The 16,865-nt window shown below is 43.5% G+C and overlaps 1 protein-coding gene across 2 annotated transcripts in view; it reads right to left on the reverse strand.

The window, feature by feature from the left end:
• LOC139565792 (copine-8) overlaps positions 1 to 16,865 on the reverse strand; it is a 124,228-nt gene that overhangs the window by 11,433 nt on the left and 95,930 nt on the right. Inside the window, exons 13-17 of one of the 2 annotated variants that reach the window (XM_071386360.1) lie at positions 16,681 to 16,742; positions 10,676 to 10,690; positions 4,748 to 4,794; positions 3,733 to 3,914; positions 1,018 to 1,145 (exon numbers count right to left, since the gene is read on the reverse strand). In XM_071386360.1, coding sequence (XP_071242461.1) covers positions 1,018 to 1,145; positions 3,733 to 3,914; positions 4,748 to 4,794; positions 10,676 to 10,690; positions 16,681 to 16,742 — 434 coding nt within the window. The remainder of the gene's footprint in view (positions 1 to 1,017; positions 1,146 to 3,732; positions 3,915 to 4,747; positions 4,795 to 10,675; positions 10,691 to 16,680; positions 16,743 to 16,865) is intronic. The other variant, XM_071386361.1, reaches the window with a different exon arrangement.

Here is a 16,865-nt window from a genome sequence, read left to right on the forward strand (position 1 = left end):
TACCCCTCAACTCAACATTTCTACCTTGGCTTCCGAGCAACAACAGGCACAAACACACACCTGTAAATCTCAAGTCTTCTGACAGCACCTTTACTTCATCAAGGCACACTCATTAAGGTTTAAGGTGTGTGTGTGTGTGTGTGTGTGTGTGTGTGTGTGTGTGTGTGTGTGTGTGTGTGTGTGTATTATGTGTGTGGGAAGGACTGTGTAGTCATTGTTCACTCACACAAACAACACATTTACAGGTTAATTAAAGAACAGAATGTGTCAAAAGTCACAAAAAACGTGTTTATTTAACAGCTCAGAAGCACATTTTCTGTGACTCAAGTTCTACAGTGGAATGTTATAACACAATCACACTTATTATCTGTGAAATTATCTCTGCGAGCTGTGCATGCACTGAGAAGCATAGTCACACTTTTAAGAGTTGGAGAATCTCAGTTAAGTGTCCGTTAGTCTGATCTCGTGGCCGAAACACTGTCACCAACGTATTCTCAGCATAATACTCTGAGTTATGTACTGAAACATCTACTTTCACTTTTAAAAGTTGATACATCTCAGTTAACTCTCTGTTAGTCTGCAGACTTCCTCTGTTGTCCTTTTCGCTCTCAGGGAAACGACTCATCAATCACAACATACAGCCTGCGTTGTGAATGGCTCTTAATGGAACAGAGGATCGATACACACGTTCAGGCCTTAATTAGTATTGATCTACTCAGGACTCCTGGCTCGCTCATGCCTAGGAGGTTTAGGTGTGCATCGGTAGGAATGTGATCTGAAATTCAATGAAGGAAGACCTATAGATATTGGCCTCTGTTTTTATCACCCTGCTATGTGCATTCAGTCAGTTCGGGGAGTAAATCTAAAAACCCCTGAAAGAAAAAAAGTGGGTAATATCATTTTCAATTCATAAATTGAATTTCAATTTGGTTCGCAAATTCACTGAAATGAATCGAAAAACCTGAAGTGACCCCAAAGCTGGTTTAATTCCAGCTTTGTTCCTCATAGCCCCCTTACCTGGCCACATGGTTGATAACAGGAGAGAAGTTGGTTGGGCCGTAGAGGCAGACAGACTTCAGGCTCTGGTAATATGCCTCCATCACTCCATCTATACCTGCACAGTATGGGTTTTGGGGGTTGCCATTCTGGAAGACACAAAAAGAGAGAGGGTAATTCAATCTTTCATCAATTCCATCAATTCCATCAAGCAGGAGAAGGAAACAAAAAAGAGCATAAAAAATGTAAATTATGTTAAAGCAAGAGAATGGAGGAGGATAAGTACAAAAAAGGGAGGGATAAATAAACCGCTTCCATCAATACAACTTTAGGCCCAGTGAGAGATAAATGTGGGAAATCCCTGCTGAGCGTGCTGGAGGCATCCTCCTGTCTGAGTGGTATCCTACTGTTTAAAGTACTCTGCAGAGCTGAAGTGGGAAGGAGAGAGAGGGAGAGGGAAGGCTGTCTTTGATCGATGGTTTCTGCCTTACCTAAAGGACAGTTACTGTTACAGTTAACTCAGTTGTAGTATTTTAGCCTGCCAGGCAGGACTTGGCATCCTAAGCCTCCACACTACAGCCACTAAGGAGACGTTCAAACTTTGAGCCTGCCTGGAGTGCCAGATACAGTGCCTTGCAAAAGTATTCATCCCCCTTGGCGTTTTTTCCTATTTTGTTGCATTACAATCTGTAATTGAAATGGATTTTTATTTAGATTTCATGTAATGGACATCACAAATTTGGACTATTTTGGGTAAGAGGAATGAAAAAAAATAACTAGTCAAAAGAAATTCAACAAAAAAAGGAGCAAAAAATTGAAAAGTGGTGCATGCATATGTATTCACCCCTTTACTATGAATCCCCTAAATAAGATCTGGTGCAACCAATTACCTCCAGAAGTCACATAATTAGTTCAATTAAGTCCACATGTGTGCAATCTAAGTGTCACATGATCTGTCACATGATCTCAGTATATATATACCTGTTCTGAAAGGCCCCGGAGTCTGCAACACAACTAAACAAGGGTCACCACCAAGCAAGCAGCACCATGAAGACCAAGGAGCTCTCCAAACAGGTCAGGGACAAAGTTGTGGAAAAGTACAGGGTTGGTTTATTAAAAAATATCTGAAACTTTGAACATCCCACAGAGCACCATTAAATCCATTATTAAAAAATGGAAAGAATATGGCACCACAACAAACCCGCCAAGAGGGCCAACCACCAAAACTCACAAACCAGGCAAGGAGGGCATTAATCAAAGAGGCAACAAAGAGACCAAAGATAACCCTGAAGGCGCTGCAAAGCTCCACAGTGGAGATTGGAGTATCTGTCCATAGGACCACTTTAAGCCGTACAGTCCACAGACCAGGGCTTTACAGAAGAGTGGCGAGAAAAAAGTGATTGCTTAAAGAAAAATATAAGCAAACACATTTGGTGTTCAACAAAAGGCATGTGGGAGACTCCCCAAACATATGGAAGAAGGTACTCTGGTCAGATGAGACAAAAATGTAGCTTTTTGGCCATCAAGGAAAACGCTATGTCTGGCGCAAAACCCAACACCTCTCATCACCCCGAGAACACCATCCACACACGGTGGTGGCAGCCTCATGCTGTGGGGATGTTTTTCATTGGCAGGGACTGGGAAACTGGTCAGAATTGAAGGAATGATGGATGGCGCTAAATACAGGGACATTTTTGAGGGAAACCTGTTTAAGTCTTCCAGAGATTTGAGACTGGGACGGAGGTTCACCTTCCAGCAGGACAATGACCCTAAGCATACTGCTAAAGCAACACTCGAGTGGTTTAAGGGGAAACATTTAAATGTCTTGGAATGGCCTAGTCAAAGCCCAGACCTCAATCCAATTGAGAATCTGTGGTATGACTTAAAGATTGCTGTACACCAGCGGAACCCATCCAACTTGAAGGAGCTGGAGCAGTTTTGCCTTGAAGAATGGGCAAAAATCCCAGTGGCTAGATGTGCCAAGCTTATAGAGACATACCCCAAGAGACTTGCAGCTGTAATTGCTGCAAAAGGTTGCTCTATAAAGTATTGACTTTGGGGGGGGGGGGGGGGTGAATAGTTATGCACGCTCAAGTTCAGTTTTTCTTGTCTTATTTACAAACCCCCATACAGCAAGCTTGGGCCCAACTAGTCAAGCAGTATGTTAAGTATCATTTACAAACCCCCCAAAAAATCTATTTTAATTCCAGGCAATAAAATAGGAAAAATTCCAAGGGGGTGAATACTTTCGCAAGCCACTGTATGTGGCGTTTGCCCTCATTTTTTGTTGCTCTTTCATTTTTCTAATTACTTATGCTTCTACGGGTGCATCTGCAGCTCGGAGTACACAGGGCTAACTGGAACAAACAGTGACTGTGATCAGATGTAAACAAAACAAGCCTGTAACCATGGTGAACACATTAAGTATATGTGGTCCCACAATTTAACCAACTGAGCCAAGACTGAACAACTCTGTTGTTGCAGTATCCACCCACGGGTTTTGTTCCAACCTTTCTGAACCACATCACTTACCACGGCGAACTCATGTGAGACCTATCCATCAAGGAGCAGCTTGGCTCCAAAGCCCAGAGCAGGGAACATCTTATCAGGGTTCAGAGGGTATAGGTCACTTACCACGGCGAACTCATGTGAGACCTATCCATCAAGGAGCAGCTTGGCTCCAAAGCCCAGAGCAGGGAACCTCTTATCAGGGTTCAGAGGGTATAGGTCACTTACCAGGGCGAACTCATGTGAGACCCGTCCGTCGGGGGGCAGTTTGGCTCCGAAGCCCAAAGCAGGGAACATCTTATCACTGTCGTAGTCCTGGATGATCTCCCCTACAGCCTTCATGGCCATAGCGTAGGCATTCATCTGGTAGGGACTCATGTAGTGGAGGGAGGTGGGCTGTGTTGGGTTGCCTGGGAAACAGGTACGGTAATGGGACAGTAATAACAAGGTACAATAATGGAACAGAGCCAGATATAGAAAGGAATGGTTGTGTCTCAAATTAAACTCCATTCCTATGGGTGAAAGTGGTGCATTATATGTGGAATAAGGTGTTATGAGTTTTGCCCATACAGAAAAGTAGTTGTGATTTCAACCAAAATGGTGATACTTTGACGGCATAATACAGCGTTTCACTAGAGACCGTGTTACATCTCTTTCCCTGCCTTTCCCTCTATACAAGACTCTGGGTAGTGGGTACAGTACGAGTGACAAACATCATTCCATAATCAATAATAGCAGGAGAATCATTTCACTAGTGTCTTGTAAAAGCACTTTATAGCACACCGGCTGTAGTGGTTGTGAGCATAGTGACATGCGAACTTCAGATCTTTTAACGGACCCATCGGACACGCATCCATAAACATCAGCTCCTGCATATCGGACCTCGTCAAATTAAAAAACGAGGAAGCAATGACCCGTATGAGTCATCAGTGGATCTACGTTTGAACTGAACCCTGTGTTGATATCGAAGAGATGCGATAGTACCAGTCGACCTCACTACAACGTCAAAGAGATCATGACCCAGGTCATTTCCTTCCGGCCTTTTGCTATAACATTCAAATGGATGAGAGGCACAGTTGTTTCCTGTTACCGCCACTAAGCTATGATCTCTTTGACAGCATTAGGTTTGAGCCCTGAAATAATGGGGAGGGCTATTACAGATCACTTTATTCCCCATCTGCACACATTTAAATAGCCCTGGTCGAGCATCAGGAGAAGTGTTGTGTGTGTGTGTGTTGCTCACCGTTTGAAGCGGTGAAATCAATCGCCACTGTGAAATTAATCTGGGTCCTGGAAGGCAAAAGCAAGAGGGTAATTATTTGTTTACCGCATGCTAGCGTGGACACACACACACACACATACCATAAACCATTGGCTTAATGAACTTTAGTAAACACAATAATGTTCTGATTATCATAGCTCAAGCAAGCATGCAAGTTGAAACCTCTCCTTGCCCTTGGTCCCTGAGGAAACTAAATGCAATATAATAGAGAGAGAGAGAGAACTGTCTAATCCTTCACTGCTTATAGTATTTCTCAAGAAGTCAAGACAAACGGGTTCAACAGGTCAGTGCACACAGTGCTGATGTGTGCTTGTGCATGCTGTACCGTGCACTGTGGCTCACACAGCCTCTTGCCCTCTCCACCACCTCCTGTATTTGAATAGATCAGGTACTGTAAGGAACCATTAGACTTGTCATGCTGTGACGCCATGTGGAGTGCACTGCACAGCCCGCAGACACACGTTAGTGCAGCAGACCTGAAGAAGCCGGTTTACTCATTGTGAGGGAGGGGGAGGAACCAGACCAGGGGCTCTGTGCTCTCCTCTCCCCAGCTCCGAGCCACTCTGCCTGCGTTGGCTGTGGTTCAGGTCAGGATAGGAGCCACGAGGTGGGTATGGATGTATAGGGCCCAGGTCGGGCTTTGCGCTACTCTAGTCCACACAGACACACACAGCCTGGGTCTAATGCTGGGAGAGGAAGGGGTGGGCGGGGAGTGATGCCTGAAGTACAGAGCTGTCGCTTCATGTTAGGGCAGAGGCTGCATCAGGGATAGAGTCCAGGGGTGGAGGGGAGGAGAGAGGGAAGATGAGAGGAGGGAGGAATAAGGAAGGAGCAGAGGGATTAGAGGGATGCTTGCATCATTCCCCCTGAGTTAAATCACACATTGTCTTAAAAATCGCTCATTAACGCTTCGGTTTGCATGCTAAGAATGTGTTTGAGCACATCCCCTTTTCTCCCCAATTTCGTGACAGCCAATTGGTTGTTACAGTCTTGTCCCATCGCTGCAACTCCCGTACAGACTCGGGAGAGTCGAAGGTCGAGAGCCATGCGTCCTCCGAAAACACGACCCTGCCAAGCCGCAATGCTTCTTGACACACTGCTCGCTTAACCCGGAAGCCATTGAGCGCATTTCTTAAAGAATATTTGTGTCGGGGTAAAAAGTTAAATATGGTAGTGTATGTCAATGTGTACGTTATACTGGGCTATCCTGCATCAAACAGATGATTTTACATGAATTCAAGTCTTTTTCCCCCATTGTATAATTCAATGTATATTTGTATTGTATAATTGTATAATTCAGTGGTAGACAGTACCACTCAATATTTAAGGGCATTGGTACGCTGCAGAAGTCAGTGGAGAGGAGACAGTTTAATATTGTGAGAAAGGAACAGGGGGACAAGTCTGCAAGGAGAAGATGAGGTGAGACAGTGGTGTATTGAGTCATATCTGGTCCAGCTCTCTGTGCCAAGAGGGAGGGAGACACAGACAGACAGACAGACGTGTATTGGAGTCATATCTAGTCCATCTCTCTGTGCCAAGAGGGAGACAGACAGACAGTGGCCCGCCAGCCTGAATTATGGATGTCTCCACACACACACCCGTGCACATACACTCACACAGACACACAGTGAGAGTTTCCACCTTGTTCAGAGAGTGTGAGGACAGCCAGAAACAGGGGAAGGAGATGGAGAAAGAGAGAGAAAGAGAAAAAAAGAGCAGAAATGAGTCTGAAATGAAATATTACTCAGTTATTTCAACATAACTCAAAGCCTGTAAATCAGTGGAGATCCAACTCAGAGATACACAATCTAATTATATAGAATGCAGAGGGCTCTCGCTAAAGGTCAGCCGAAGCTTCTGCACCAATCACAGATGACTGTGCACAGTGAGGTAAGAGTGAAACATCGCCCCATTGGCTCCAGGTGTTGCCCCTGGCGATGCACGTTCCAGGAAAACTAGCCAGCCCGTTCTGATCTTAAAGGGGCCATCAGCAGTTGCTGATGGCCCCTTCAACATTTTTTTAAACTTATAAATTAATGATATGTACCCATTTATTCATAAAGAATATAACTTATAAATAACTCATGAGCTTAGTTCAACTGTTGTACCCCCATCAGTACCAAAAATATAAGCTTGTTTGTGAACCAATGTATGCAAACAAAAAAAAGTCAAATGTTACAAACACTGTATAGCCTCAAAACATGGTTAAAAGTATAATTCTGATATCATGGATGGTCCGGCCTTGCATCCATAGATCTGTCTATGAATTAGAGACGGTTTACATTTCTCCAGCCCCATCCCTCAGCATCTTACCGAAACAGGGGCGGGGATAACGCTTTATTGTTTCTACTGCTTTAATCCAGCTCAAACCCCAAAGGCTGCTCTTTCAACAGAGAGAGAGAGAATTTGACTTTTAATATGGTCGATTTTTAGCTTGCCTTGAAACGTTAACTAAAAGCAACATTCAAATAACGGATAGAAAGTCAGCTCTTCTCAAGTAAGATTCTCGGAACAAACCGTAAAGCAGGAAATCACTAAGGAAGTGACTACGAGGACTTAGCAAACCATTACATTTTTTCATATCTGACTGTGTTGTTAGCTGGATCATTATCAGGAAGAGGAGAGGAGAGTGGAAGAGAGGAGATGGGGAGTGGGAGGAGGGGAGAGGAAAGGGGAAGAGATTCTCATGTTAAACCAACATCTAACAGACTCAACACTACTGTCCCTTCCAGCCTTGTCTATGGGTAGTGATTCATAATAAGTAAATAGTACTACTGTAGGAGTGTTATTGTATTAGTGGCATCCATTGGCCCCTGCCAGCAGACCTGGGAAACCCTGTAGGAGTAATTAGTAGTGGTCCTGAGGCTAATTGATTGTTTCATGCATCATTTAGGACTCCATCTCCACAACTGTAAGGGACGATGCAGTCTGTAGAGAGACTACATGAGCTCACTTGGAAACAAAACATGTCATCCCAATGTCTTCCCTGGTTAAATAAAGCTTAAAAAAGAAAGAGAGGAGGAGTGTGTGCCATATTGAAGCTATCAGAGTGCAGGGGATGGGGCACACACAAATCTTGACTCATGTCTATGTCTCCTATATGATAGTATCACCCAGCGGCGATCAGTGCAGTACCTTTCTCTACAGGGCTCCATTTATTTGCTTCAGATTGCCTCCGGGCAGGAAGAGAAAAAAAACCTGCCAGCCACAGAGCCAGCTGATGACCAATTCACAGAAAAATACAAATGTCTGGGAAAGAAAGAGAGAACCTTGTCTGGAGAGCTGAGGGAAGATGAGTATGTGTGGAATAGAACACAATGGCGTGTAAGTAGAGAAGATTAGGAGGAGCAGAGAAGCATCCTCCTATTGTTACTGGAGTGGAGAGATGCAGAGAGAGAGAGAGAGATGCAGAGAGAGAGAGAGAGAGAGAGAGAGAGAGAGAGATGCAGAGAGAGAGAGAGAGAGAGAGAGAGAGAGAGAGAGAGAGAGAGATGCAGAGAGAGAGAGAGAGAGAGAGAGAGAGAGAGAGAGAGATGCAGAGAGAGAGAGAGAGAGAGAGAGAGATGCAGAGAGAGAGAGAGAGAGAGAGATGCAGAGAGAGAGAGAGAGAGAGAGAGAGAGAGAGAGAGATGCAGAGAGAGAGAGAGATGCAGAGAGAGAGAGAGAGATCCATTCCTAGTATTATTGTTAAAGCCTTCATCTTCAAATAATATTTTTGCAGGAATCTCCTTGCGAATGATTTTGCCAAAGATTGTATCTGCTTCAACTGGACTAGGCTCTGACATTGTATGACAAACCACGGTACTGTGCAGTGGTGATGGCACTGTGGAAGTATAGAGAAGAAGGAAGAAGGAAAGAAGGCGGAGGATGAGAAGAAGACTGTTCAAGTTGTTTACATGCTGCCTACATAACACCAGCAACCATTAAGGGAACATTGACGCAATAAAACAACTTGAAAGCAACATGGGCATAACAGAAGGTTGGATTAATTCTGTTTCAAATGGACAGTGTTAATCCCTTTGTATATAACAACTGGTGTTAATACATTAACACTGAATGTGGGTCCCAATTCCACACACACACACATGCACACACATAACAGCAGTGTGCTGTTTGAGAAGAGATGGGGGATGGAAAGTGATGGGAAAAGAACAGATGAGAAAGAACAGAAGAGAAGAAAATAAAAAGGGATTATGTACTGAACAAAAAATATAAATGCAACAATTTCAAAGATTTTACTGAGTTAAAGTTCATATGAGGAAATCAGTCAATTGAAATAAATGCATTAGGACCTCATCTATGGATTTCACATGACTGGAAATACAGATATGCATCTGTGGGTCACAGATACCTTAAAAAAAAGGTAAGGGCGTGGATCAGAAAACGAGTCTGTATCTGGTGTGACAACCAATTTGCCTCGTGCAGCGTGACACATCTCCTTCTCATAGAGGTGATCAGGCTGTTGATTGTGGCCTGTGGAATGTTGTCCCACTCCTCTTCAATAGCTGTGCAAAGTTGTAGGATATTGTCGGGAACTGGAACTGGAACATGCTGTGGTTCACGCCGATCCAGAGCATCCCAAACATGCTCAATGGGTGACATATGTCTGGTGAGTATGCAGGCCATGGAAGAACTGGGGCATTTTCAGCTTCCAGGAATTGTTCATTTTTATGAAAAATGTTTGTATTTTACCCCCTTTTTCTCTCCAATTTATGATTTTGTCTTATCGCTGCAACTCCCCAACGGGCTTGGAGAGGTGGAGTCATGCGTCCTCTGAAACATGACCCACCTAACCACGCTCCTTAACAACTGCCAGCTCAACCCGGAAGCCACTGTTCAACTGGCGACTGGGGTCAGCCCGCAGGCATCTGGCTCGCCACAAGGAGTCGCTAAAGCGCGATGAGCCAAGTAAAGCCCCACCGACCAAACCCTCCCCTAACCTGGACGACACTGGGCCAATTGTACTATAGACCCGGGAATGAACCCGGGTCTGTAGTAACACCTCTAGCACTTCGATGCAGTGCCTTAGACCGCTGCGCCACTCGGGAGGCTCTAGCTTCCCGGGAATTGTGTACAGATCCTTGCGGCATAGGGATGTGCATTATCATGCTGAAACATGAGGTGATGGTGATGGATGAATGGCATGACAATGGGCCTCAGGATCTCTTCACGTGCATTCAAATTGCCATCGCTAAAATGCAATTGTGTTCGTTGTCCGTAGCTTATGCCTGCCCATAACCCCACCACTGGGCACTTTGTTCACAAGGTTGACATCAGCAAATCCCTCGCCCACACAATGACATACACGTGGTCTAAGGTTGAGGCCGGTTGGACATACTGCAAAATTCTCTGAAACAACATTGGAGGCGGCTTACGATAGAGAAATGTACATTCAAGTGGACAGTCCTGCAGTCAGCATGCCAATTGCATGCTCCTCATAACTTAGGACATCTGTGGCATTGTGTTGTGTGACAAAACTGCACATTTGACCTGTGTAATGATCATGCTGTTAAATCAGCTTCTTGATATGCCACACGTGCCAGGTGGATGGATTATCTTGGCAAAGGAGAAATGCTCACTAACAGGGATGTAAACAAATTAGTGCACAACATTTTTTTTAAATACGTGCATATGGAACATTTCGGGGGATCTTTTATTTCCACGTTTCATTTATATTTTTGTTCAGTGTAGATTAAACCTATTACAGTAACATGCTATTTCTTAGCAAACAAGCCCAGACAGATGCAGAGACACGAGGGGGTGGAGCATGCAGCAGTTATTAGAAAACATGAGCACTATAGTCCATTATCGTCCATTTAGGCTTCAAACAGCAAAAAACATCACTTTCCACTTCATTTAATCACACAAACATTGGTGCACACCACTCACCCGCCCTGGCCCACTCTGTCAAAAAAACATGAAACGTTAAGAGTTAGGAAAGTGCTTTTTATTCTGCAACACTCAGAAAGTCCTAGTTTTGTGTATGCATTTTACATAAGCTGAGTTAAAAAGTCAACTCCTGCCTCCAACACACTTGTCTCCAATTACACTGTTGACCTCTATCATACATATACACAATAAACCACATCAATATACAAAACACCTTCTTAATATTGAGTTGCACCCCCATGGACTACAAGGTGTCGGAAGCGTTCCACAGGGATGCTGGCCCATGTTGACTCCAATGCTTCCCACAGTTGTGTCAAGTTGGCTGGATGTCCTTTGGGAGGTGGACCATTCTTGATACACATGGGACACTGCACCTGGCACATACTACCTGTTCAAAGGCTCTTAAATATTTTGTCTGGCCTATTCACTCTCTGAATGGCACACATACACAATCCATGTCTCAATTGTCTCAAGGCTTAAACATCCTTCATTAAAAACAGGATCGCCCCCCCTAGGACGGTTGAGCTAACATAGGCTAATGTGATTAGCTTGAGGTTGTAAGTAACAAGAACATTTCCCAGGACATATCCGATATGGGCAGAAAGCTCAAATTCTTGATAATCTAACTGCACTGTATAGTAGCTATTACAGTGACAGAATACCATGCTATTGTTTGACGAGAGTGCACAGTTATGAACTTGAACATGTATTAACAAACCAGTTAGGCACATTTGGGCAGTCTTGATACAACATTTTGAACAGAAATACAATGGTTCATTGGATCAGTCTAACACGTTGCAATACACTGCTGCCATCTAGTGGCCAAAATCAGAATTGCGCCCGGGCTAGAATAATACATTATGGACTTTCTCTTGCATTTCAAAGATGGTTAAAAAATAAAATAAAAAGATCTAATGTGTTATTCTCCTACATTAATTTAACATTTCCACAAACTTCAAAGTGTTTCCTTTCATATGGTATCAAGAAAATGCATATCCTTGCTTCAGGTCCTGAGCTACAGGCAGTTAGACTTGAGTATGTCATTTTAGGAGGCGAAAAAAAAAAAAAAAGGGTTCGATCCTTAAGAGGTTTTAACCCATCTCCTCCCCTTCATCTACACTGATTTAAGTAAATTTAACAAGTGACATCAATAAGGGATCGTAGCTTTCACCTAGGCAGTCTACATCATGGAAAGAGCAGGTGTTCTTAATGTTTTGTACACTCAGTGTATATACAGCACATATTACATGCATCCACAGGCTCCATTCAGTGATGGTCACACCTCCATATCACTGTGGCCAATGGCCATTGTGTTACATATAGTCAGGTGCATAATTATTGGCACCCTTGATAAAGATGAGCAAAAAACTATAAAATAAATAAATAATACAAGCTACTGTATATTGTATGCTAAAAAGTGGGATATTATTTTATACCAATACAATTGCTCAGATAAATAGATTTTGTGACGATAGCACCAATGCTGATTATCAAACTCCAGGTGGTGCTATGCTGTGGCGTGTCCAGAACATTTTGAATGGGCACAGACCCAGTTTAGGGGGGCCATAGCATTTTGAACCTTATATCGATGCAAGGTGGATTGTTTTCAATATAATTATGATAATTCAATGCCTTAAATGCTTCAGCTTAGGTTTGGCATATAAGAGTATTAGCATACAGCAGTAAATTCACTTGAAAGTGCCCTACAGAGTGCGAGTTCTTCTATAACATTTGAGGGGGTCTCAATTTTTATTTTATTTTTTTACAGGACCTCCTGTGTGTTTTTTTAAATGGTTTTTATAGTAAAATACATGTACTTTCACTTAAAATGTATTACCTTTTAATGTCTCATGAACACAGCCAGTCATCTAATTGTCAAACAAATCACTTCAAAAGGTAGGTTAGGTGGGTCTACTCAAAAATAAGTCCAGCATCTGAACAGTGCACCCACCATTTCAATGGAAAGAGACATCTATTAAGTGTAATGGCATTCAGCCTACAAAATGTCGTGTAGTTAGGATGCTAATAGAAGCCAGGCTTCCCCAAACATTTTTAGATTGAAGGAAAATGATGATAGAAACAAATGACAAATAATTGTAAGTTTGTTTCTTTTTTCAATTTGCAAGATGCTGAATCTATTACACCAGAGAAAGCATCCGAGCGAGGCAAACAGCGTCCCTCTGTCTTAGTATCTGTAGCCCATGCACCATTTTGGCAGAAATGCCTCCTGGAACATGTGAACTTTCACGTGCCTTAATAACAAACTTGTATCTATAAATACGAATACAATTACGAGCCTAGTTGGTTTAGCCAAGGAAAAAGACCGGAACCTTCTCGCTAGCCATGATTCTCGCTAGCCAGATAATGGATGGGCTGGACATGCCGAGAGATGAGTTTGGATTGGTGTTGCCATGTAGCACACTAATATCTATAACATGAGCTGCTCAGTATGTGTAGACAGTCCTTGCTACCGTGGCTTTTTTGAAAGATATAACGTTAGCCATGGAGAACAGTGTTCTGGCTAAGTGTTTCTACTGTTCTCAACAACATTGCTGCACTGAATTTAGAAGGAACAATCGGCAAAGATCAGTGATAAGTTGTGGGAAAAAATTAAGTTGTGATGGACTACTTTCTGCACATGGTCAGTGTGAACCGCAGTGACTTGACACAACGGGCCAAACAAGCGGTAGCTAACTACAAACCAAACAGAAAAGACAGGCTGCCATGAAGCGTACATCCATGTAGGTAAGTCTAGCTACATTTTCAGATATTGTACTTTTTAGGTCAGACAGTCGTTTTCATTGCAAGTTAAAGCGTAATGTTCGCTAGCTAGCGAACGTTAGCTTGCTGGCTCGCTAGCTAATGTTACGTGTATGATCTGTGTAGTAATATTATTTGTATCTCAGAAAATGCTAGTTATAGCCTAATGTTAGCTAGCTAATATTGAACCGAATTCGTTAGCTTTAGCTACGTGCGGATTCATACTACAGCATTTCATGCATGGTGGCTAGCTATGACAACCCGTTTGTACTGTAGCTATGGGTTGAGATTATGGTTCATTATTTATCTAGCTAGCTACATGTTTAAACAAAAGATTCCACTTCGCCAGATGATTACATGACCCATCAAGTTAGCCAGGTGTGTCGGTGTTAGGCGGTGGGTGTAGCTGGTGCATGAAGTCAGGCGCAGGAGAGCAGACATGAGTGAACAATGCACTTTACTTAATAAATGGCACAAAGTAAACATACCAATGTGCGAACAATAACGGTTGCCACAAAACATGGGTGAAAACAGCACCCGGAAAAAAACAGCCGGAAACGTACCGACCTGAACAATAAACAATCACACACAAAGACATGGGGGAAACAGAGGGTTAAATACATGACCAGTAATTGGGAAATTAAAACCAGGTGTGTGGGAAACAAAGACAAAACCAATGGAAAATGAAAAGTGGATCGGCGATGGCTAGAAGACCGGCGACGTCGACCGCTGAGCGCTGCCCGAACAAGGAGAGAAACCGACTTCGGCGGAAGTCTTGACACTGGGGGTGATTACGTTACGGCTATCTATTGTATTTCATGAAAACGTGTACATGTCTAGACAATAGTGACGCATTCACTTATCTACAGTGCATTCAGAAAGTATTCAGACCCCTTGACTTTTGCCACATTTTGTTACGTTACAGCCTTATTCTAAAATATGTTAAATAAATGTTTTTCCTCATCAATCTACACACAATACCCCATAATGACAAAGCAAAAACAGGTTTTTAGACACTTTTGCAAATGTATAAATGTTATTTTTTTTATATGACAATACATAAGTATTCAGTATTCAGACCCTTTGCTATGAGACTCGAAATTGCGCTCAGGTGCATCCCGCTTCCATTGATGATCCTTGAGATAGTTCTACAACTTGGAGTCCACCTGTGGTAAATTCAATTGATTGGAAATGATTTGGAAAGGCACACACCTGTCTATATAAGGTCTTACAGTTGACAGTGGATGTCAGAGCAAAAACCAAGACATGAGGTTGAAGGAATTGTCCGTAGAGCTCCGAGACAGGATTGTGTCGAGGCACAGATCAGTTTTGCACAAAAGGGTACTAAAAACATTTCTGCAGCATTGAAGGTCCCCAAAAACACAGCGGCCTCCATCATTCTTAAATGGAAGACGTTTGGAACAACCAAGATTCTTCCTAGAGCTGGCTGCCCGGCCAAACTGAGCAATCAGGAGAGGTGACCAAGAAACCGATGGTCACTGACAGAGCTCCAGCGTTCCTCTGTGGAGATGGGAGAACCTTCCAGAAGGACAACCATCTCTGCAGCACTCCAACAATAAGGCCTTGATGGTAAAGTGGCCAGATGGAAGCCACTCCTCAGTAAAAGGCACATGACAGCCCGCTTGGATTTTGCCAAAAGGCACCTAAAAGACTCTCAGACCATGAGAAACAAGATTCTCTGGTCTGATGAAACCAAGATTGAACTCTTTGGCCTGAATGCCAAGTGTTACGTCTGGAGGAAACCTGGCACCATCCCTACGGTAAAGCATGGTGGTGGCAACATCATAAGGATCGAGGGAATGATGAATGGAGCAAAGTACAGAGAGATCGTTGATGAAAACCTGCTCCAGAGTGCTCAGGACCTCAGACTGGGGCGAAGGTTCATCTTCCAACAGGACAACGACCTTAAGCACACAGCCAAGACAACGCAGGAGTGGCTTCGGGACAAGTCTCTGAATGTCCTTGAGTGGCCCAGCCAGAGCCCAGATCGAACATCTCTCGAGAGTCCTGAAAAAAGCTGTGCAGCGACACTCCCCATCCAACCTGACAGAGCTTGAGAAGATCTGCAGAGAATAAATGGGAGAACCTCCCCAAATACAGGTCTGCCAAGCTTGTAGCGTCATACCCAGGAAGCCTCGAGGCTGTAACCATTGCCAAAGGTGCTTCAACAAAGTACTGAGTAAAGGGTCTGAATACTTATGTAAATGTGATATTTTTTTAATTTTTAAAGCATTTGCTAAATATTTCTAATAACCCCTTTTTGCTTTGTCATTAGGGGGTATTGGGTGTAAATTATTATTATTTTAAATCAATTTTAGAATAAGATTGTAACATAACAAAATGTGGAACTCTGCCTAGAAGGCCAGCATCCCGGAGTCGCCTCTTCACTGTTGACGTTGAGTCTGGTGTTTTGCGGGTACTATTTAATGAAGCTGCCAGTTGAGGACTTGTGAGGTGTCTGTTTTTCAAACTAGACACTAATGTACTTGTCCGCTTGCTCAGTTGTGCACCGGAGCCTCCCACTCCTCTTTCTATTCTGGTTAGAGCCAAACTCTCCTCTCCTCTAACTGCCATTGACAATTGAAATGCTCAACGAAATACTGAGAGAGCTCTGTCTCTAAGCGTCAATGCACCACGTTATTCTGCTCCCCTACCTAGCTATCCCTTGTAGTACAATACTACACCATGAGCCATGACCTTTAGATGAGACATGCTGTCAAGAACAGGCCATAAGAGGACTGTAGTAGTGCTGCTGTCAGAATGGCCATTCTGTGTCTCTCATTTCTTCATAGACCTCGCTCACTCTCTCTCCCTCTCGTTCTCTGATTCTCTCCATCTCTCTAAACCTTTCCCTCTCTCCCCGTTTCATTGTTCGATCCATGCTCTGGAGAAGCTAGCCTGACTAGCCTTCCGCTGTGAGGCTTATGAAAGTCATAACGTGTGTGTGGGTATTCCACAACGCACCGCTGTACACACTCAGCCACCATCACCCATTCAGCCATGGACTAGAGGGCCGGAATGAACACAGACACATGCACACACAGTTCACTCTCCTCACGTCCCCCTCCACTGGACTTCACATCTGCACACCTGTCAATCTCTCTCTACTCTTTCTCGACATCTCTCTCTTTTCTATATGAGTAAACAAGGGAATGCTGGAGTGAGAGGTTCTTTCACTCCGTCACTGCATTCACACTGTAGAGAGAGCATGCAGTGTCGCTCACCCTCCTTTGATGTAGTCGAGGAAGGTGACCTCTATATCCACCAGGAATGAGAGCAGTGTTACCTGGAGACAATATTGATACAAGGATGGCAGGATGGAACGGGCTTTACAATGAAGACAATGACTAAACCTCAAATCAGTGTTTTAGATCTCTGTTCTAGAAGTGAAAAACATAAACACGATAAA

Source organism: Salvelinus alpinus, chromosome 37 (genome assembly GCF_045679555.1).
Source record: "Salvelinus alpinus chromosome 37, SLU_Salpinus.1, whole genome shotgun sequence".
NCBI lineage: Eukaryota > Metazoa > Chordata > Actinopteri > Salmoniformes > Salmonidae > Salvelinus > Salvelinus alpinus.